Source organism: Talpa europaea (assembly GCF_964194135.1).
Source record: "Talpa europaea genome assembly, chromosome: 7".
Taxonomy (NCBI): domain Eukaryota; kingdom Metazoa; phylum Chordata; class Mammalia; order Eulipotyphla; family Talpidae; genus Talpa; species Talpa europaea.
The window spans coordinates 22,112,412-22,136,633 of NC_140074.1; the positions used below are offsets into that span (position 1 = coordinate 22,112,412).

Sequence of the window (24,222 nt, forward strand, 5' to 3'; positions counted from 1 at the left end):
CATGTGTTTAAACGGTGGCTTAAGGGAGTTTTGATTTACTATTTGGCTATTTGGTCTTAATGGTAACGAAATACTGATTTATTTAAAATTTTGTATCCTAGTTCTACATCTTATGCCATTTTAAATAACTAAAATTGGTCTGTATAATCTTCAATTAAAGTGTTTTTGTTAAACTGATATTGTGATCATTTTTTTCCCTTCTCCCATTCATTTCTACTTCTTTTGACTATAGCACCCTCTTGTTTTTTGAGGTGTTCTCAGTGGATCTGCTAGTCAAGGGTCTTTGCTTTCCCCTAACCTAAGGGTAGAAACAATGACCAACAAAGTATATATGAGCATTCCTAGTGGTGAGGTTGTAGTTTTGAAATACATTTTTTTCTGCTAAAAGAACCCAGTGCTCCTTGGAAAAAAATGACTCATTTAATGTCTGAGAGAGGAAATGTACAAAATAAAACTTGAACTTCTTGATGTTTCATAAAACAAGGAAGCCAGTTTGAGGAGGTTTCCAGTGACCAAACATGGGACAATTTGAACTTCAATCAGCTTAATAATTGCAACTTGAGCCTCATAAAATACAAATAGCCATGGGTTCATTACACACACACACATTAACTTACACACACACACACACACACTAACTTGTACATATTTAATCACCTAATAGTCACCTTCAGGGAATGATAACAAAACAATTTACAATTTGAAAACCGATTAAAAATAAACTGGTAAAATAAGGGAAAGAATCATGATTATATCCTTCATTTTCTTATATCTTTCCCTTTAGGTAGTAAATGAGGAAAAACTTCTCTCATAAAAGTATCCTCACTAACAATGATGTCTTAGTCAGTTTGGACTGCTATAACGAATTTTATAGCAAGACTTATAAGCAAGACTTCGATCAAGTCTTTTATTTTTTATTTTTTTTTAAAGATTTATTTTTATTTATTTATACAAGCACCGGGTACAGTCAGAATCGTGGGAGGGTGAGAGAATTCACCAGAGCCAGAGCAGGGAGCAGAGCAGGCAGAAGGACCGAAGTACACTGCTGAGGGGAGCAGCGGGCGGCAGGAGAGGTCTGCGCGCCATGTGGGACCCTCCTCTGGTGACTGGGGAGCAGCCGGGGATCGAACCGGCGCTGCAGAGGCTGCGGGCAGCTTCGCAACCCAGCGCTCAACCGCTGCGCCACCGGGGAGGCCCTCGATCAAGTCTTTTAAACAACAAAAATTTATTTTTCAGTTCTGGAGACTGCAAGTCTGAGATCAGGGTGCAGCATGGTTGGCTTTTAGGGAGAGATTCCTCCTGGGTTGCAGAGAGCTAACTTCTCTTTGTATCTCCCTGTGGAGATGACAGTGGAAAGAGCAAGCAGGCTCTTTTGTAAGTCCTATAAGGGCACTGGTTCTATTCATAAGGGTTCCATCCTTTTTACCTTTAATCTTTAGTACCATCTTTATAAGAGCCTTTGGAGGAGGAGGGGTTTCACATATGAACTGACAGAGGGGACACAAACATCAGTCTATAAAAAAATGATAAATTATAATTTCAGCATTTTTTTTTTTTATAGAGGCATGCTTTTTTTTTTTTTCTTTATTTATTTGTTTGCTTGTTTGTTTGTTTTGCTTATACATGCACTGGGTACAGTCAGAAGCGCGGGAGGGTGAGAGAATTCACCAGAGCCAGAGCAGGGAGCACAGCAGGCAGAAGGACCTAAGTACACTGCTGAGGGGAGCAGCGGGCGGCAGGAGAGGTCTGCGCGCCATGTGGGACCCTCCTCCGGTGGCCAGGGAGCAGCCGGGGATTGAACCGGCGCCGCAGAGGCCGCGGGCAGCTTCGCAACCCAGCGCTCTACAGCTGCGCCACCGGGGAGGCCCATAATTTCAGCATTTTGATATCCTCTATCAGTGCCTTTTTTTTTTTAAAAAAGATTTATTTATTTATGCATACAAGAACGAGGTACAGGCCAGAGGTGCGTGGGCGAGAGGATTCACCAGAGACAGCATGGGGAGTAGAACAGGAAGACTGACTGAAATACACTACTGAGGGGAGCAGTGGGAGAGGCAGGAGAGGGCTGCTGTGCCATGTGGGTAACTTCCCTGGCCGGGATCAAATTCTGTGCTGTAGTGGCTGTGGACAGCTTCATAGTCTGAGACTTAAGCCCTTGCACCACCAGGAAGGCCCCCATCAATGCCTGATAATGGCATAAAGCTATTATGTGTTGCTTGGTGATAAAGCATGCACCAACCATCATTTCTAGTCTTTCCAAAGAGGTCATACCAGAGTTTGATCAATCCTCTGGATCCAGATGCCAATTTGAAAGAAATAAAGAGATTAAAGATATGTTGAGTCTACCATGAGAATACAATCAGTAAAACCCAGACTGTGGGAAATTTTTTAGGTCAGATAGCTCCAGTTCTTCAATAGATAAATTATAAGAGGAGAGGTATGGATGTTGGAGAACCTGTATATTAAATTACGCTGTTTTTTTAAAAGACTAAAAGAAAGAAGGCAAGACAAATATAAAAAAGAGTGCAGTACAGTGTCTGGTGGAAGCACATTTAAGTAGTAAAACTGCAAAACAACACAAGGAAATAATTACCATAAAAATGAGAATGTGTTCATATAAATGAACTTATGGATATTTGTATTTGATGAGGGAGAGAGTTGGTGAAAAGAAGCACCTCCAGGGCCTCCCCAGTGGCGCAGCGGTTGAGCGCTGGGTTGTGAAGCTGCCCGCGGCCTCTGTGGCGCCAGTTCGATCCCCGGCTGCTCCCTGGCCACCAGAGGCGCGCAGCCCTCTCCTGCCGTCCGCTGCTCCCCTCAGCAGTGTACTTCGGTCCCTCTGCCTGCTCTGCTCCCCACTCTGGCTCTGGTGAATTCTCTCACCCTCCCACGCTTCTGACTGTACCCAGTGCTTGTATAAACAAACAAAACAAACAAACAAAACAAACAAACAAACAAACAAATAAATAAATAAAACATGCCTCTATAAAAAAAAAAAAAAAAAAAGAAGTACCTCCATAGTCACAGGTGGGCAGAGGGAGTGCTGCACCAAGCCTGTGCGGAGACTGTACTGATATATTCCTTTTCTCTTTGGGAGGGGTCAGTCCTCCGTGGAGTGGCCTGCTTGTTGCTGATGTTCGGTAACAGGGAAAACTCGAAATGGACTAAAGATTCCAGGGTGGGACCAATCTCCACATCTTTACCTTCAGGCCTGTGCTCCATTTCCTATAGCATCTGATCCTGCTTGGGTCTCATGCCTTGTGATAAGGCATTGGTGCCTAAGGGTCACAACCTCTACAGCTGGGTTAATAGTCATGTTTTTCCCCCCACCCCCACCCTCACCTCCTTGTGTGAGTCAGGTTTTAGTCTTGTGAGGCTTCCTTTCCAGTTTTTCTATTCTTGTCCTTCATCAAAACCACTGAAGATGATCTCTGGAGTAATAATGTTGGAGAGACAGAGAATTAAGTGCTAAATCTTATCAGAATGAGATTCAGCCATCCGGAAATTTCATAGAAAAACTGCAAAAGGAAAATTTGTGGGTGAGCATAAACTTCGGAGGAGGCACAGATATTAGTGAGGCAATAATTGCCTGTGATAACAACAGAAGTAAGTAGAACAACCATCACATTTTCAGCCCCTATATTGTATATAGGTTGTGGAAAAGAAAAATCACCAAGAGGGCTGCTGAGAGGGAAACTGTATGATGATTAGGGAAGAATTAGATTTCAGATAGAGCAAGTTGCAAGGCACATTCAGCAGCAGAGGACCTAAATGATTTTGCTAATATAGACCTGATTGAGAGGTTAGGAGACTTAAACAGGGTCACACAACTACTGAGAATAGCTGAAGATGGAACCCACTGTAACAGGGTGGTCCCCAGGAAAGGGGGAGGTTCCCTGCCCCACCCAAGGGAGGGTGGAGCTGAGTAGGGAGAGGAGAAGCTGCAGAAGAGACTGAGGAAGGAAGCAGGATGGAGCCAGGAGACCTGGAGGAGGCTCATGGAGCCTAGAGACACGTGAAGAAACTGCGCTTGTCTTTTGGTCGTAGACTGGGTGACACAGATGTGGGTGAGACCCATGGGGAGGTGACAATGGCAGCTTTTATCTTGATGTTGATTTTGCTCTTTTCCTTCCGGGCTTGTCTCCTTGTTTGTGACCCTTTTCTGTGGGTCCCCACTGGAAGATGCTTTAGACTTGTGGCAGGCTTTGGGGCCTTGCTCTGGGCCAATCCCATTTGGATGGACTTTTACCCACGAGGGGACGGGTAACTTTGGGTGCTTCACTTAGAAACTAGACTCTTTGCCTTACCTTTATTATTTCCTAGTTTTATTAAAGTTCCTTCCCATTAACGTCTCATATGTTTTGTGTTGATGCGGCGGATGGCAGAACCCATGTAGAATAGGCAGGTTTGCGGGGTTTGGGCTGCCCCTCTCCCTGTCCTATAACACCACTACTTTCCCTTCTCCACCAAGCCACTAGCTTCAATCTGTGGTTTTCATCTATCACAACAGGTCTAAGTAAGCAAAAGAAACTGCAATGAGGGCCTCCCTGGTGGCGCAAGGGGTTAAGACGCAAGCTATGAAGCTGTCCGCAGCCACTGCAGCACGAGCTCGACCCCCGCCAGGGAGGTGACCCACATGATGCAGCAAACCTCTCCTCACTTGCCTGCTGCTCCCCTCAGCAGTGTAGTTCAGTCAATCTCCCTGTCCTGTTCCCCACTCTGTCTCTGGTGAATCCTCTCACCCCCTGCACCTCTGACCTATATCCCAGTTCTTGTATGCATAAATAAATAAATCTTCAAAAAAAAAAAAGAAACTGCAGAGACCAGAAACTGACACCTAAAGTTCCCTAGCGACTGCCTAAGTACGCACGCGCACAAAGGGCCAATGGTCACGCAATGCATTGTGGGTCTTGTAGTTTCTCGACTGAGCAATGCATTGTGGGTCTTGTAGTATCTCGACTGAGCCGGCAGGGACGGACGAGAGAAGAGCGCACTGCCTGGCGGGACTTCTAGTGGGCGCGGAAGTCTCTCTTTTACCCGGAAGCTTTTCTGGAAGCGCGGGAGTCTCGGTTTGCGGTGGCTAAGCTTGGGCGGCGGTACTGCGGCACAGTTAGAGGCGCCACTCCTTGGAGACAACGGCCGTTTGAGGCGAAATGCCTCCGGGCGAGAGAGGAGCAGGCCGTGGCAATGGAGGGGCCGCCGTCACCTCCGGCAGCCGGTAGGGAAGGGGCTTGAGGGCCCTTGGAGTCGCTGGGCCTGTGCTTCCCCTTGGCGGTGACACACCGCCGGCCGCGAACATGAGCTCGGCCTGGGTCACCTCGTTCGAGAAGGCGCATCTCTGGATGTATCTGCAAGGGCTCGGCTTCGAGCCAGGTCCGGCGACTGTCGCCAGCGGAAAGATCGTTTCGCACACGCATCTCGGAGTGTAAGGAGCCGGGTCCGGGGCCGGCGGGGCGGGGGAGCCTGAGCCGCAGACAATGGAGTGACCCATCCTCTCGCGCCCCTTCGCGTTGATGAACATTTCGTCTGGTGTTTCCTGGGTGCTGGGCACTGGGTGCAAAGCCCGTGCCCCAGTTTCCTGCCAGCCTGGTCTGTATCGGTTCCCGAGCCTTGCCAGGAGCTCTTTGGAGGGCAGTAGCGACTGCAGGCGGAGCCGCCCTAGAGGGGCAGCTTAATTTTGTCCGCGAGGCGGGGTGGTCTGTGAAGTCGAGAGGTGGCTAGTTGGGAGTGGAAGGACGGGGCACCAGTATGTGCCGGCACGTTTAGGGTGCAAAGGAACCTTTGAAGTAGGTTGCTGTTTAGTTTGTAATTTTTGTGGGTTGAGTTAGAAAGCTAAGCACGGTTAGCAAAAGCCAGAAGGGTATTAAGATGAAAAGGAAGGGCCTCCCTGGTGGCGCAAGGGGTGAAGCACCACACTATGAAGCAACCCGCAGCCTCTGAAGAATTAGTTAGATTCCCGGCCGGCGAGGGAGAAACCCACATGGTGAGGTAGACCTCTCCTGTCTTGTCCGCTGCTCCCCTCAGCAGTGTGTTTCGGTCAGTAGGCCTGTTCTGTTCCCCACTCTGTCTCTGGTGAATCCTCTCACACACCCCCCCCCACCCCTGGCCTGTACTCCAGCTCTTGTATGCATAAATAAATAAATATTTAAAAAAAAAAGATGAAAAGGAAAAGCTCCTTCCCTACTTTGCCAATAACATTAGTGTGATAATTGTAAATCGAAATATTTGTTTTTGTCAACTTTAGGCAACACCCAAATTCTTTATCATTGCAGGCCAGGAGAAATGTGGTATACATAGATTCTCCTGTTAGTCCGAAGTGACTTTTGTAATTGTTTCTCACATTCCAGCGACAGTATCTTATTTTTATTTATTTATTTTTATTTATACCTACAAGAGCTGGGGTACAGGCCAGATGTGCAGAGGGTGAGAAGATTCACCAGAGACAGGGTGGGGAACAGAACAGACAGATTGACTGGAGTACACTGCTGAGGGGAGCAGTGGGCAAGTCAGGAGAGGTCTGCTGCACCATGTGGGTAGCTCCCTGGCAGGGGATTGAACTCGTGCTGCAGACAACTTCATAGGTTGCATCTTAACCCCTTGTGCCACCAGGGAGGCCTGGTGGTATTTTAATAATGTAGTTAAATCTCTATCTTGATGTATCAGTCTCTAAAATACCACTTGATTTTCCATTATGTAATTTCACAATGAAGGTAGCTGTACTTTCAAAAGTAATTAGCTCATCTACAATTTACTACCTTTCTAGCCTTCACTGCCCCCTTGATTTTTTTTCAGCTTTATTAGAACTACTTTATTGTCTGGGTTTAGTGCTGAAATTTGTTTGGTAACTTTAAAAGTTACTACTGCTTATAATAAAAGTACTTTGTCTAAAAGTCTTCTAAAAATAGACAACCACTAGATAGCATCAACTTATGGTTATGTATTAGTAAATACAGTATTCCGTTTGTCTAACAAGGGTTGATGTGGTCTGCACAATCTTGTTTCTGCGTACTGGTGGAGAAGCTTAAAGCTTTTTTTTTTTTAAGATTTGTTTATTTATACAAGCACTGGGGTACAGGCCAGAGGCACGGGAGGGTAAGAGAATTCACCAGAGACAGAGCAGGGAGCAGAACAGGCAGAAGGACCGAAGTAAACTGCTTGAGGGGAGCAGTGAGTGAGACAGGAGAGGTCTGCTGCACCATGTGGGTATATCCCTGGCCGGCTAGGAATCGAACCCGTGCTGCAGAGGCTGTGGACAGCTTAACAGTGCTGCGCTCAATCCACTGCGCCACCAGGGAGGCCCAGCAGCTTAAAGGTTTTCCAGGCCTCCACTGAGAATGGATCCCATTGCTTCTGCTTCCTTCTCTCCAATTTTTTTTCACATTCCTAGTTTTCTCTCTCTCTTTTTTTTAAAATTTAATTTAATTTTTGTTTTTTTAAATTCCAGTCTGCTTTCTGACTGGAAATAAATTAAAATATGTCAAATTCTGGTCCAGTCATGGTAGGTTTTTTTCTTTTTTCTCCTGTCACAGATAGTTTTACCCCTTATGTTTAATAACAGTCATTTCAGACATAGGGAGAGATACACCATGTAAAAGCATGAATGTGACATCACATTTACTTCTTTTTTTTTTTAAAGATTATTTATCTATCTATCTATCTATCTATCTATCTATCTATCTATCTATCTATCTATCTATACATACAAGCACTGGGTACAGTCAGAAACGCAGGAGGGTGAGAGAATTCACCAGAGGCAGAGCGGAGCACAGAACAGGCAGACTGACAAAGTACACTGCTGAGGGGAGCAGCCGGCGGCACGATGTGGGACCCTCGGCACGATGTGGGACCCTCGCCAGCGGTCTGGTGCTGCAGAGGCTGCGGGCAGCTTTGCAGCCCAGCGCTCAACCGCTGTGCCACCAGGGAGGCCCTTACTTAATTCCTTTATTTCTTATTCATGTATTTAAATATGGTAAAATTAATTCTTTTTGGTGTGTAATTCTGGTTTTTGTCTTGTTTCTGGAGTTGTGTAACTACTTTCCTTGTAAAATTGGAAACATACTTAACATGATTCAGCAAGTTCATGCCTAGCTATTTGCTCAAAAGATTTGCATTTTGTAAAAATTATTCCGGTTGCATTACAGAGAATGCAATTAAGGGGGATCTGGGGCTTTGCAGATAGGCCTGAACTAAGTTGGTAGTGCAAATAGAAACATATTGAGCATAGTGTTAGATCTGGGAATATAGTAGCGAACAGAATAGACACAGATTTTTCCCTTACAGAATTTCTGTTTAGTGGGTGAACCTTCAACAAATATTAACCCTTCAACAAATATTAAAAATTACAGTAGGTGTCCAGGAGAATAGGACACTGAAAACAGATTTGAGAGATGAAAAGAGGTAGGAATTTCATTTGTGGTCACTGAGGAATAAAAACATTCTAAAGACTTAAAAAGTTGCTTGACATTTGGATGAGCATAGGAACGTTAATGTTAATTTTGTTTTTCAACTCAAGAAAATTGCTTTATGTGTTTACAAGGAGTACGTAACATCCATTTGGTCAGGCATCCCTGTGCTCTTTTTAATTGCCTACCTCCTAAACCAGTTACTTTTTGGAATTTGAAAGCAAGGAATCATCCAAGTGAAATGCCCATTCAGAGATACCCCTTCAGATCTTTGTTGAAAATATATCCTGGATTCCTATTCTAAATGTTAGAAATATTTTATTAGTGCATAGAATATCTGTAGATACATCCTGTTATGTTCTTTTTTTTTTTTTAAGATTCATTTATTCATACAAGAACTGGGGTACAGGCCGGAGGTGCGGGGGGGTGGGGTGGTGAGAGGATTCACCAGAGACAGAGTGGGAAACAGAACAGGCAGATTGACTGAAGTACACTGCTGAGGGGAGCAGCGGGCAAGTCAGGAGAGATCTGCTGTGCCATGTGGGTAGCTCCCTGCCAGGGGATCGAACTCATGCTGAAGTGGCTGTGGAGAGCTTCATAGGTTGCATCTTAACCCCTTATGCCACCAGGGAGGTCCTACTCTATTATGTTCTTATAAGTTTTGCCCTCTTTTTGATAATGTGTTCAGTTTCTTTTGATACCTTTGCTTTATAGTTATTTGGTTCCTTTCCTCTTAACTTGTTTTGATATTTCATAATTCCAATAAGTTCTCTTTTTGTAACCATGCACAGGCCCTTTTTATACTTGGGGGTAAGGGAGAACTCTCAAATTTTTTTTTTTCCTGGTAACTTTGACAAGTTCTTTTCCTTCTTGAGTGTAAACATTAATTTCTGTTAGGTTATACAGTCCATCTTTATCCCATTTTTACTTAACTAGAAATGAAATTCCTTCATTTTATTTTCCATGCTGTTTTATTCTTCATTGCCAGGACTTTGAAATATGGTGGCCATATCTCCATGCCAAGTTCCACTTATTTTGCCTGGGAAATTATCAAAGTTAATCTTAAAATCCTTGCAACAAAATGTGGTCAAGTGGTTTCTAATCTCCATCAGCTGTTTGCTGTCCTAGGTGAAGTACAAGGAACTCTCCATTTTCTGGGCTCCCACAGTGCCGGAAGCCTGAGTTTTGCATGTCCTGCTGGATATCAGCATAGTTCTGGCCTCAGGAGAAGGGTGTAAGGATGGCACAGTGAGCACAGAGCAGTGGATGACCCAGTGGCTTCCAGGCCTCCTTTGTGTTAACTCTCCATTCCTTATAGCTGTGTGACATTTCTTACAAGGTTTAGTTTTTATTTTATTTTTTTTAAAAACATAGTGTATTTGTTTATACTTTGTCTTGATAAGTTAGGGAAATCAAGGCAATTAAAATTCTAAGAGACTTGCTAGAATTATAAGAATGGTTTGGGGGATGATATCTAGTGGTAAAAGCCCTAGATTAGGGGGCAGATGACATATGTCAAATCACTGCTCTTCCATTTCCACTTCTGTTTAATGAAGATAGTCACATTCCTTTCTATTGTCATTGGGGTTAAATAAAATTATCCATGTTAAAACAGCTTGCACAGTACTTAACCTCATGATTGTGGTGAAGATTAGGTGAGTTATGCCTATGTATTGTTTAATATTTGTCAAATAGCAAAGTTAGTAAAAATTAGCTATTTTTGTGCATGAATGAGAAAAATTTGTTAGCCTTGACCTTTTGAAGAAAGTCAAATTTTTACGCAACTTTTGATGTTTAATTGTATAAAAACCATTTTCCTTTCTGTTTACCTGTTTCTGTTCTTTTTAAACCACTAGGAATATGTTTGACAAGCTGAACCGTGATGCCTTTCAGATAGTTTCTTACTTTTTGTTTCAAACGCTAGACCAGTCTCTCACCAAAGAAGTTTTCAGGTAAGCAAGTTATTTCATTTTCTTTTTGTAAGTAGTCATTCTTAAATTTGAAAAAGAACTGTGACTTGATATAAACCAGAATTTCGGGGGCCTCCCTCGTGGTGCGAGGAGTTAGGGCAGCACCATCAAGCTATCGCCAGCCACTGCAGCACTACATAATAAAAAATACATCTTAAAAAAAAAAAAACAGAATTTCAAATTTGGCTTTTGACTATTATTTTGAATAGATGTTACAGAAATCAAGTTTGAGTCTTATAAATTTAGTGCTTAACATTTATAAACCTGAGTGATTTCCTTTGAAACTTATCTTAAAATCATGTATCTTATAATCATTGTGTACCCTAGATAAAACAAATTTTATTAATAAAATTACTTCTTAACATTCTTCATTCTTTGAATTATTAGGCAGAACAACTAGTGCCAATTTATATTCTTGATTTTTACCTTTTATATTTACTTTTTTTTTTGTTTTTTTTAAGGTTTATTTATTTATGCATACAAAAACTGGGTACCGGCCAGAAGTATGGGAGGATGAGAGGATTCACCAGAGACAGTGTGGGAAACAGAACAGGTGGATTGGCTGAAATACACTGCTGTGGGGAGCAGCGGGCAAGACAGGAGAGGCCTGCTGTGCCATATGGGTCACCTCCCTGACCAGGGATCAAACTTGTGCTGCAGTGGCTGAGGGTACCTTCATAGTGCTGCGTCTTACCCCTGCGCCACCAGGGAGGCCCTATTTACTTGATTTTTGCTAAGTGCCTCATGCCTTACTTGTTTTCTTGCAGGAAGTGTTACTTATTTTTTGTAATGTTCCTCTCTAGGTCTCTGTAAATCCTTTTTGTTTTGTCAGTGATAAATAAATTGTCAGGTGCTATAATCAAAAATCATTTCTGTTAAGGTCAGCCTATTATATACTGCCGAGTACTAAGTGGTTTTTTTTTTTTTAATTTATGTATGCAAGAGCTGGGGTACAAGCCAGTGATGCAGGGGGGTGAGAGGATTCACCAGAGACAGAGTGGGGAACAGAACAGGCAGACGGACTGAAATATACTGCTGAGGGGAGCAGTCGGGCAGACAGGAGAGGTCTGCCTCGCCATGTGGGTTGCTCCCTGGCCGACCAGGTATCGAACTTGTGCTGCAGAGGCTGCGGATTGCTTCACAGTGTGGTGCTTAACCCCTTGTGCCACCAGGGAGGCCTTTAAGGGAACAAAAATGTGAACACCCACTAACTTTGGTTCCAAGTTATTTTGCATGTAATTTGGGTTCCTTATGTCTGATAAATGTTCACATTTGTTTTAATTTTTATATTGTGCCATTACCCACATATATAAAGTACACATTAGTTTATTGTTTAAGGCATTATTTTTGATTATTTAAATTCTATTTTTTTTTTTTAAATTTATTTATACAAGCACTGGGTACAGTCGGAAGCACGGGAGGGTGAGAGAATTCACCAGAGCCAGAGTGGGGAACAGAACAGGCAGACTGAAGAAGTACACTGCTGAGGGAGCAGCGGGCAGCAGGAGAGGTCTGCGTGCCATGTGGGACCCTCACCCAGTGGCCGGGGATCGAACCGGTGCTGCAGAGGCTGCGGGCAGCTTCGCAACCCAGCGCTCAACCGCAGCGCCACTGGGGAGGCCCGATAATTTATTCTTAATTGTTTGTGTTTACTGAAAGTTATGAGTGACCAGGAGAAGAGTTATATTTGAAACATTTTTTGAAATTCCTGTCATGAATGTATATGGCTTCCTCAGTCTAAATAAACAGATTTTTTGCCCTGATTACAAACAAAACACAGCTTATTTTAAGCAATTCAGAAAATACAGAAATATGAGAAGGAAATAAGAACACCACTGTTGACATTCTAATATTTCAGCTTTCTTTGTATGCATACTTAGTTTTTCCTGTGAATATAGAATGTATGTGGTATTTTAGAAATACAAAAAAATGGTCCCCCAAAACAAATCATTACTTAGTATAAAAATTTAGACAAAATTGGGCCTCCCCTGGTGGCACAGCGGTTGAGTGCTGGGATGCGAGGCTGCCCACAGCCTCTGTAGCACCAGTTAGTTCCCTGGCTGCTGGCGAGGGTCCCACCAAAAAAAAAAAAAAAAAAGAATTTAGACAAAATTGATTACTAAGGGAAAGTAATAGAAATTTTGAAGTCTGTTACTTTTGACTAAAGGTGAAATAAAATTTTACTTAAACAATTTTCTGAAATTGTTTATTGATAAAACAATAGCATTTGCTAAGGTATGGGTGATCTGTAGGAGTCAAACTCTCATGCCATTCTTTCTCCTGTGCTTTTTATATATAACCATTTGTTTCTCTCTCTTAGGCTTAATATTCTAATTTATTTATGCTGTTTTTTATTTTTAAAGATTTATTTATACTAGAGCTGGGGTACAAGCCAGATGTGTGGGAGGGTGAGAGGATTTACCAGAGATAGAGTGGGGAACAGAACAGGCAGACTGACGAAATACACTGCTGAGGGGAGAAGCGGATGAGACAAGAGAGGTCTGCTGTTACATGTGGGATTCTCACTGGCCGGCTGGGATTGAACTCACACTGCAGAGGCTGCGAACAGCCTCATAGCACAGTGCTCAATTGCCTGCGCCACCAGGGAGGCCCTATTTATACTATTTTACGAATTAGTCCTTTGAGTCCACAGTATTGGCTTCAGCTTATTTTTAGTAATTTAATAGTGATTAATTTCTTCACTTAACATGCATATTCATTGTTATTTGCATTAAACTGAACCGAACCCTAGGCATATTTATAAAAGAGAAAGACCTAGTTTCTCATAGGATTGCTGTTTCTCTTCAGTTGAAATCTAAGAATGTTAATCTTAATTCATTTAGCATTAATGTTTCTAGTATAGGAGATAACGTTAAAACTTTTTAATTTTGCTGAGTTTTTTTTTACTCATAATTTTAATGCTTTTATTTTTGTTTTTAAGACATTGTTGGCCGCCATTTGACCAAAAAAGTGATACTGAATTTCGGAAACATTGTTGTGAATGGTTAAAAAAGATTTCTGTAAGTATTCTCTTTCTGGAAGATGTAGACTTTAAGAAGTTAAGGACTAGGCGCAGTAGACCTCTTGTCTTGCCCACTGCTGCTGCTTCTTTTTTTTTTTTTTAAAGATTTATTTTTTATTTATACAATAGCTGGGGTACAGGCCAGAGGCATGGGAGGGTGAGAGGATTCACCAGAGACAGAATGGGGAGCAGAACAGGCAGACTGACATTAATTTTTTTTAGAGGGGAAATCTTTTCAAGTGCTTTCATGCTAATGGAACAACCAAGGATATTTAATTTGAATAACACTTTTTTACTGGGGCTCCCCGCACTGAGGTGCGGGGGGTAAGAGGATTCACCAGAGACAGAGTGGGGAACAGAACAGGCAGATCTACTGAAATACACTGCTGAGGATCGGAGCGGGCAAGACAGGCGATGTCTGTGCCATGTGGGTTAGCTCCCTGGTTGGGAATCAAATTCATGGTGCAATGGCTGGGGATCGCTTGATAGCGCTGTGTCTTTAATCCTAAACTGCACCACCAGGATTGCCCGATTGGGGTTCCATATTTCTCAGAAAAAGCTTTGCTAGCTAGATGCAATGGAAATAGGTTTTAGAGCTCCCAGGAGTTCATATCACAATTTTTGTTTAAAGTTTTTTTTTTCTTTTTAAAGATTTATTTATTTATTTATACAAGCACTGGGTACAGTCAGAGGCACGGGAGGGTGAGAGAATTCACCAGAGCCAGAGCAGGGAGCAGAGCAGGCAGAGTGATGAAGTACACTGCTGAGGGGAGCAGCGAATGGCAGGAGAGGTCTGCGCGCCATGTGGGACCCTCGCCTCGTGGCCGGGATCAAACTGGCGCTGCAGAGGCTGCGGGCAGCTTCACAACCCAGCGCCCAACCGCTGTGCCACTGGGGAGGCCCTAAAAAAAGTTTTGACCATAGATTATTTTAGCTTGTATCCCCAGATAGTGTCATTTATTATAGCTTTGCCCAGCAATTATTTTTTTGTGACCAAATTCACCGAGACTTTAGAATGATTTAGAAATTCAACTTGTTAAAATAAATAATACTGATCAACCCTATTTTGCTTTGAAAACTATATGATGTAAGTAAATATAAGGGTTATTGTTGATAAGGTCTTCAAGTCATCATCTTTCTTTTTTCCATAGGCTGAATGTGGAAGTAACTTTCCTCAAGTTGTTGGTTCACTATTTCTTTCTCCTGGTGGTTCTAAATTTATCCATCTGATGTATCATTTTGCAAGATTTGTTGTAATAAAATACATTAAATCCAATTCTAAAAGTAAGTTAAACTTGTAGCAGGAGTTTTTTTTTTTTTTTTTTTGCTTTGATTCTTTTATCTTTATTGTTCTTTATAATTTGCATGTTTAGTAAAGCAACATAAGTTAAAAATACTAATTTACATTGAAAGACAAGTAGCTAATGTTGTACTGGAACTGCAGTTTGAAATCCTTTTATAATGAACATAAGTAATTTTTCAGGTTATTTCATTAAGTACTAGTACAGAGGTTGGAAACCATTTCTTATGTAAGGCCAGATATTTTGGGTTTTGAAGACCACATGAGATCTCTCTGACACATACATCTTTTTGTGGTGGTGTTAGTAATCCTTTAAAAAGTAGAGAGCATTCCTTGGGCCTCCCCGGTGGCGCAGCGGTTGAGCGCAGCCTCTTCAGCGCTGGTTCGATTCCCGGCTGCTCCCCGGCCACTGGAGGAGGGTCCTACATGGCACGCAGACCTCTCCTGCCGCCCGCTACTCCCCTCAGCAGTGTACTTGGTCCTTCTGCCTGCTCTGCTCCCTGCTCTTGCTCTGGTGAATTCTCTCACCCTCCCGCGCCTCTGACTGTACCCAGTGCTTGTATAAATAAATAAATAAAACAAATCATTACAAAAAAAAAAAAGTAGAGAGCATTCCTAATTTACTGGCCTCACAAAAGAGCAACAGTCTAGAATAGACCTGTAGGTTATGGTTTACCACTAATAAATTGGGTTAAATGAGCTGAACGTACTTGAAAATTATTTTGGCTACTGGCAGTTTGTTGGAATTTTTTTTTTGTTAGAAATTGCTGTTTTAAAGGGATTTGATCTATTTGCTAATTCATAGAAACAAAATATTGGCTTTTGAGCTAAGCTTTAAAAGGATACTATTTGTAGCTCATTCAATATGCTGCTCTGCTTAATTTGTTTCTGCTCATAAAATATAGAAAGGAAAATATGGAGAAGACACAATAAACCCCAATCATCTTCCAATTTCCAGAAATTTTGATTTTTCTTTTTTTTATGCACACACTTTATGTCCTTCTATCTTTAATTATTTTGAATCAGTAATACAGTCTTGTGGTTCAAAACTCAAAAGGTGAAGGCCCATTTTTCACCTCTGTTCTCTAGCTAATTTCCCTTCCTATAAGCAACCAGTATAACCAGCAATACAAGCAATTATGTATATAATTTTTTGTAAATCCTAAATGGTGATGTATATCTGGTTTTGAATCTTAAAATTTTTTTAATCTTTGCATTTTTCACTTAGTTTATCATTAGAGATCATCACATATGATTTTATAGAACTTCTTAATTTTTCTTTATTCTCATTTTTTCTCTTTAAAATTGCAGATTTAGAACTGTGCAGGAGAATATACCATGTTATATATATGTTATATATAATACATACAATATATTTAATCAGTCTTCTAATCAAGACATTTGAATTTTTTTCTTAATCTTTTGCTATAAAATCAGTGCTACAGTAACAAACTTTATATATTTTAAATATGTGTGTGTTTAATTCCTTAAAGATGATTTGTTTGGTCAAAGCAATTGTGCAGTTGTAATTTGCTAGTTATTACCAAATTATTTTCTGTAGCGATTGGACAGTTCATGCTTCTGACACCAGAGTTTTGAGGGTGTTTATTTTCCCAGTGATTCCAACACTGAGTGTAGACAGATGTTTTTCTCTTAATGATCTGATAGGCTAAAATGGAATCTCAGGGTAGTTTTAATATGTATTTTTTATTATTAGATTGAAAATTGTTTCATATGATTAAGGGCAGTTTAATCTTTCTGTATTCTGTGTTCATATTCTCTATTTTTCACTGAAGTTATTGATCTTTTTCATTTGTAGGAACAATAGTTATCCCTTTTCTGTGCTGTGACATAGAAAATTTTTTCCTGTTTATCTTCTGTGATGATTTTTTAAAAACATGTGATCTGGCTTTATAAAAATCTGCATATTTTAAATTTAATAACAAGTATTTTACTAGTTTTCTGGTTAGTGGATGACCTGCTCTAATTACATGAAACCCAGAGTATTTTATGTGAGATCTGTTGTATTGGAAACACGACTGGAGAGAGATGAGTTGTGGAGCAGGTTTGCAAGGCAAGACTCTGCTGCTTTGTGAGCAGCCTTCTTGCAATTTATTAGTAATAACAAGCAAGCATGATTGATTATGAGACAAGAACAGGAGTAATAGAGTCCAGGGGTAACAAAGGATAATCATTATGGGGAACTGGAGGGGACATGTTGACCATACATAAAACTATACAGGGAGGGCTTCATGTGTAAGTAGTGGTATGCACTTGATGTAATTTCTGAGCTATTCCCAGACCACCTCAGACCGTGGTCACAGAATCAGTCAATGGCTACTTAGGTGTCCCTAGGCTTGCCTTGTGATGTGGGCCATTGTCTTCAGGCAATGCTTCTTCCAAACCCTACACGCACAGGTGCGTAGAAAGGCCGCAATATGTGTGGTTGAATTGTGCCTTAAGACTTCTGAGTATGGGTTGTCCTTCTAATTTAATGCCATTCCAGTCAACATGTTTAGTCTCTAGGTGACTTCTAGATTCAGTAAACTTAATGCGCTGTTAATTATTTAGAAAGTGATGCTTTCTTTGGGAGTAATGATAGGATATGTATTGGTAATGTTAAATACAGTGTGTGATCCCTTTTTTACAGAATATTCATCTTTATTGTATTGAGCAATACTAAAGTGGGCTTTATTTTATATATATATATATATATATAGTTTAAAGATTTATTTATTTATACAAGAACTGGGGTACAGGCCAGAGGCGTAGGAGGTAGAAAGAATTCACCAGAGAAAGAGAGGGGAACAGACCAGGCAGATGACTGAAAACACTGCTGGGGGGAGCTGCAGGCAAGACAGAGACGTCTGCTGCGCCATGTGGGTATCTACCTGGCTGGCAGGGAATTGATGCGCTGCAGAATCTGCAGACAGCTTCAAAACGCTGCACTCAACCTGCTGCGCCACTGGGAAGGCCCCTTTATTATATTTATAAATATAAACTTGATATAAACTTATAAATATAAACTTAAATATAAACTTACCCATATAAACTTGAATTTTTAAATGTTTGGATGTATTGTTTTTAGGGTCAGATTATTAGTGTTACATTTATATGCAGGAGTATGCACATACGCGTGCACACGCGCGCACACACACACAGTGCCAAGAATTACTTGAGAATTGGAGATTAGATTTATATTTATTTGGTTGTCCTATACTGCTGGTCTTACTAGGAGGAAGAGTAAACTAATGGCAGCAATGGAGGTGATGTGATCTTACCATTTCTTTAAATTAATTTTCTTCCTTTTTTGTTAAAAGGTCCTGTAGAGAAGTTACTCATATATCACAATGTGTTAATACCAATATATCAAGGTGTGATAAATATTTTGGACAATTGGACTTTAAAAACATTTATATATAAAGTAACTTTAGATATGCTTTCATAGTTGCCTGTATTATTCTTGCTTTTGTTGATATTATTTGTATCTTCTTGTGTATAGGGTGTATCAGCGTTTAAGAAGTTCTTAGTTATATGAAGTTGTTAATCTTAAAATTAATAAAACTAAACATTTTTGATATATGTTAACCTTGTAAATCTAAGTTTTCTATGCTTTTATTTGTATTCTATATAGATTCTTCTATACATTTTACAGAGACACTTAATGTAAAGTCACAAGATTTGCACAAGTGTGTTGCCAGATGCCATGTAGCACGTAACAGATTTTTACAAATTTTGCAGAGACAAGATTGTGTTAACCGAAAATACCAGGAATGTGCACAGTAAGTAATACTTTGAAAGTTAGAAAATGATAGTTATTTTGAGGGCCTCCCTGTTGGTGCAGGGGTTAAAGTCTCAATGCTGTCAAGCTATTGCCAACCACTGTAGCCTGGTCAGGGAGCTAACCCACATGGTGCAGCAGACCTTTCCTTTCTTGCCCGCTGCACCCCTCAGCAGTGCATTTCAGTAGATCTGCCTGTTCTGCTCCCCACTCTGTCTCTGGTGAATCCTCTCACCCCCCGCACCTCCGGCCTAAACCCCAGTTCTTATATACATAAATAAATAAAAATAAACCTTTTTAAAAAAGTATTTAAAAAATAAAAGTCTATTTAAAAAATAAATCTTTTTAAATCTTTTTGAAATAAATACTAATATATCTTTAATAATCCAATCCATGCCTATTTCCAAACCCCCTAGTTGTTATGTTTCCATTTTAAGCCAGATAATTTTTGGACACATTATTTTAAAACTTTCGGCATTCTGTAAATCAGAATTTAGAGAAAAGAAAAAGATACCTTAGTTCAAAAATTTAATTTATTCACTGTTCTTTTCTTTTTTGACATGGAAATATATTTTAAAGCTGTAATTATTGTGCTTAAAAGCACAATCTCTTTTTTTAAAGATTTGCTTATTTATTTATTTTAAAAGATTTATTTATTTATTTATTTATTTATTTATACAAGCACTGGGTACAGTCAGAAGCGCGGGAGGGTGAGAGAATTCACCAGATTCAGAGCGGGGAGCAGAGCAGGCAGAAGGACCGAAGTACACTGCTGAGGGGAGCAGTGGGTGGCAGGAGAGGTCTGCGTGCCATGTGGGACCCTCCTCCAGTGGCCGGGGAGCAGCCGGGGAGCGAACCGGTGCTGCAGAGGCTGCGGGCAGCTTCGCAACCCAGGGCTCAACCGCTGTGCCACTGGGGAGGCCCAGGATTGATTGATTGATTGATTGATTGATTGATTGATTTATATATACAAGCACTGGGTACAGTCAGAAGCCCGGGAGGGTGAGAGAATTCATCAGAGGCAGAGTGGGGAGCAGAACAGGCAGACCGACTAAGTACATTGCTGAGGGGAGCAGCAGGCGCGGCAAGAGAGGTCTGCGCGCCATGTGGGACACTTGCTGGCGGGATAGAACCGGCGCTGCGGAGGCTGCAGAGTCTGCAGATAATAGCTCAACCGCTGTGCCACCAGGGAGGCCCAAAAGCATAGTATCTCTTGATATTTCATGCTATAAATTTTTCAATATTGCCATTCCTTGTATTACTCTTAATGTCTACTTAATAATCTTTTGAGCATATGTTTCATTTTTTTATTTTATGTGATTTTTTAAAGATTTATTTTCATTTATTTATGCATACAAGAACTGGGGTATAGGCCAGAGGTGTAGGGGGTGAGAGGATTCACCACAGACAGAGTGGGTAGTAGAATAGGCGGATTGACTGAAATACACTGTTGAGGGCAGCAGTGGGTGAGATAGGAGAATCTGCTGTATCTTGTGGGTTAGCTCCCTGGCTGGGACTGCAGTGGCTGCAAATAGCTTCATAGTGCTGAGACTTAACCCCTTGTGCCACCAAGGAGGACCTGACCTTACAGTATTAAACAAGGCAAGGTTCATAAGCAATTACAGTAAGATAACCTTTAGAATTCTGTTTTATCTGTAACTACAGCTAAAAAATCATTTGAAATTACTTTAAAACTGAAATGTTGCCTGTCTTAAGAGAACATTTAAACTTATCCATTAGGTTTGTGAGACAAGGATAAGTGCAGTATAGTGTTAAGATGGTCAGTTTTTTATTTAAAGTCAGGAGTATGTGATCCTAGAAGTCTTGTTCCATCTCACTAGCAGCCTGTATGTTAGATCACTCCTGTAACTCCTAAAGAAAATCTAGAATCCTTTGGCTGGCTGCTTGGTTTATTTGGAAGGGTGGTCCTCAGAGGTTATGAGCAAAGATACAAAAGTGGGAAAATACCAAAGTGGGTCAACCCAGTTATTTTTAAGTGGAATTATAGTCGTCATTTTGTATATTTTCTTGCAGATTGTCAGTTAAGCAAGTAAGGAATTTGAGATCAGAATGTATAGGACAACAAAACCAAATGAAAAAGTAAGTGACTTTCAGAGCTGAAAATTGCCTTAGATACTAGTTTATACCTCTTGCGTTTTACAGGTAAGGAAATGGAGAGTCTTAGAAACATTAATTAAAATACCATATCAATAGCTAGATGATGATAGGAATTGTACATAATTCTGATTCCTTGTCTAGTTTTCTAAAGAATGGGTGCTTTGAATTAGAACTTTATTTGTGTTTTTAATTAGTGTGGTTGTTAGCGGGTGGGCTTGCAGATCAAGAATGGTAAATTACTATGTGATTTAAAAAAAAATGACTAATGAGATTATTTAATTTTTAACTAGAATTGAACCTTGTGATGACCAAAGTAATATACAAGAGAAAATTCAAAAGGTGAGACAACTTTTTAAGAAAAAATTTTTATGTCGAAGAACTGGGGTGTAGGCTAGAGGTGTGGGGAGTGAGAGGATTCAACCAGAGACAGAGTGGGGAGCAGAACTGGCGGATCTACTGAGGGGAGCAGTGGGTGAAACGGGAGAGGTCTGTTGTGCCATGTGGGTCAGCTTGAAGGATAGGGAACTCAGGCCTTAAAGGTAATAGCTCTGAGACTTAACCCCAAGGCCACCAGGGAGGCCTATGAGACAACTTTTGGAAGGGAGAAATTTAATCTTTTGTAAAGTGCAATGTTTGCTTTCTCAGTTGGACTTCTAGTTTCTTTTTGTCATTTCTTTTTGTAGCATTGTTACTTTTTTTTTTTTAACGCCTAAATGATACATACAAAGATGGTAACAGGATGCCTCTAAAGTGCTTGAATATAATGGAAAAAAAAATATATTCAAAAGCAATTTTTTTTTTTTTTTTTTTTTGTGGGACCCTCACCCGTGGCCGGGGATCGAACCGGCGCTGCAGAGGTTGCGGGCAGCCTCGCAACCCAGCACTCAACCGCTGCGCCACCAGGGGAGGCCCTCAAAAGCAATTTTTAATATGATTAATTCAAAATCTTTCAAGCCAGCAAGAAGTATATAACTTGAATGTAATTTCATCAGTAAATAAAATACATTAATTGAAGGAAGATGGTAAGTATGGAAGAAAAATGAGAAGTCACTTTGAAGCTGACATGACAGTAGGGAGCAGTTTGGCAGACAAATGATCCGAGGCTTTCAAGGTTGCCTCTTACGTGTGATAGCAATATTTTCTTAGGCCTTCTTTGTGTTTGCATGAAATCTCTTGAATTCTATGATCACCAAGCTTTTTGGGTATTTATTTGGCTTACTAAGTACCTTGTCAGTGGAAAAGGTGAGTGGCCTCCTCAGGAAATAACTATTCATTTAGTGAATGCTTGTTGATCATCTATAGTATACTGGCCATTCTAGATACTAGAGTAGAGCTACAGCAGTGAAGCAAACAGGCAGCTTCATGAAACTTCCAATTTACTGAATAAAAATGTTCCTTTTAGTGGAAACTATTTTTGTTATAAATTTAGTAATTTTCAACTCAATGTCGCCTGAGTTGGTTAATGTTAAGTTTCCCCACGTCCAGTCAGCTTTGAGCCATTGACAAGATAAAAATCTCTGGACTTGAAAAATCTGAGAACCACATCCTGGGTCTTTGTTAAATTCACCAAGGAAATGTTACCTTAGGAGACCACTAGACTGCCAGCCGATGAGCCTTCCTTTACCTTGTACCACAGGTAGAACTAGGCACCAGTGTGGGCATAAATATTGTATTTCTCCACCTCCCTTACACTTTTATAAATTCTGTTGAGGTATGACATGCATACAGAAAAGTTTAAAGATCATAAGTGGATAAGTTGGCAAAATTTAATGAAGTGAACATATCCATATAACCAGCATTCAGTCTAAGGAATGGAATGTTACCAATGTCCCAGGAGCCTCAAGCCCCCTTTGGTTCACAACCATTTTCTTCCAAGAGTAAACATTCTCAATTTTTACACTTAAGATTAGTATTTATCTATCTATCTATCTATCTATCTATCTATCTATCTATCTATCTATCTATCTATCTATCTATTTATTTGAGATTTATTTATTTATACAAGCACTGGGCACAGTCAGAAGCGCGGGAGGATGAGAGAGTTCACCAGAGCCAGAGGGGAGAGCAGAGCAGGCAGAGTGATGAAATACACTGCTGAGGGAAGCAGCAGGCGGCAGGAGAGGTCTGCGTGCCATGTGGGACCCTCGCCCGGTGGCCGGGGATCGAACCAGTGCTGCAGAGGCTATAGGCAGCTTTGTAACCCAGCACTCAACCACTGCGCCACCGGGGAGGCCCTTAAGATTAGTATTCTTGATCTTTATATCAGTCAGAGTATATAGAATAAATTTTTGTATGTCTGACTTCCTTTACTTACTCAGCTTTCTCCTTGCTGTTGTGTAGTTGTGGTGTATTCATTCTTACCACTATTATGTTCTGTTATGTGAATATAGCACAGTGCACCTTTTTGTTTTTTTTTAAAGATTTTTATTTTTATTTATTTACACAATCACTGGGTATAGTCAGAAGCATGGGAGGGTGAGAGAATTCACCAGAGCCAGAGTGGGGAGCAGAGCAGGCAGAAGGACCGAAGCACACTGCTGAGGGGAGCAGCGGGCGGCAGGAGAGGTCTGCGCGCCATGGGGGACCCTCCTCCAGTGGCCAGGGAGCAGCCGGGGATCGAACCGGCGCTGCAGAGGCTGCGGGCAGCTTCGCAACCCAGCGCTCAACCGCTGCGCCACTGGGGAGGCCCACAGTGCACCTTTTTTACTCTAGGTAGATCTTTGGGTTGATTCCACATTTTGACTATTAACAAATAGAAGTGCTTTGAACATTCTTGTACATGAATTTCAATGAACATAGGTTAACATATGCCTAAGAATCTTTGCTTTTAAAGATTTTTTTCACTTTTTAATTTTCTGAAACTTGAATGACTCTCAGAATTGCTGTTTAGTGGTTTTATTCGCCTTCCCTGAAAGTCTTTTGTTATTTTACCCTGAATAATCTTTATTAGATTGACAGCATGTTGCAATACATAAAATGCTAATTGAATTCTGTTAGTGTAAAGTTTTTAGATTTGTTATAAAAATAGTGGGCTAGACTCTCCTGAGAAATTATTTAATTTTACAGCTCCTTTGAAAGTAGTATCAGTGCCTTTAAACTATTAAATATTTACTTTTTCTCTAAAAGTCATTTCAGTAATATTTCATTTGTTTCTGGGAGTATGCGTATATTTGTGTTTTACATTTCTTTAGTTTATATACAGATTATATATATGGATTTTAATAATTTGTTTGTCTTTTAAAGGTTCGATCTTTGTGGGCGTCAGTGAATGAAACACTTGTGTTTTTGGAAAAAGAGAGAGAAGTTGTTAGTTCAGTCCTTAGTCTAGCAAAACATTATGTGTTAGATGGAACTAATGTTGCTGTTAATATTCCAAGGCTCTTACTTGATCAAGTTGAAAAACAGATGTCTCAGGTAAGCATTTAATATTAAGGAACCTTGAGAAACTCCTTTTATGAAATTGTTTTAGGCATCACATATTACTTTTTTTACTCTTTGTATTTTCAGAATGTTTTTGTGAGTATATATAATAAAACTTTCATAAAGAAGGGTATTGTACCATTATGAGTGTGTATGTTTATATTCATCAACTTTTATTATATCTTTACAGTTCTACATGTGTAGAGAGTAGG

The 24,222-nt window shown here is 40.6% G+C and overlaps 1 protein-coding gene across 1 annotated transcript in view; it reads left to right on the forward strand.

Moving 5' to 3' along the window:
• Positions 1-5,294: 5,294 nt before the first annotated feature.
• Positions 5,295-24,222, forward strand: part of HAUS6 (HAUS augmin like complex subunit 6) — a gene marked incomplete at both ends in the record, with an annotated part of 38,142 nt that continues 19,214 nt past the window's right edge. The window contains 8 exons of the mRNA XM_084237768.1: positions 5,295-5,422; positions 10,256-10,351; positions 13,311-13,389; positions 14,543-14,675; positions 18,326-18,473; positions 20,507-20,572; positions 20,881-20,929; positions 23,834-24,004. Coding sequence (XP_084093894.1) covers positions 5,295-5,422; positions 10,256-10,351; positions 13,311-13,389; positions 14,543-14,675; positions 18,326-18,473; positions 20,507-20,572; positions 20,881-20,929; positions 23,834-24,004 — 870 coding nt within the window. The remainder of the gene's footprint in view (positions 5,423-10,255; positions 10,352-13,310; positions 13,390-14,542; positions 14,676-18,325; positions 18,474-20,506; positions 20,573-20,880; positions 20,930-23,833; positions 24,005-24,222) is intronic.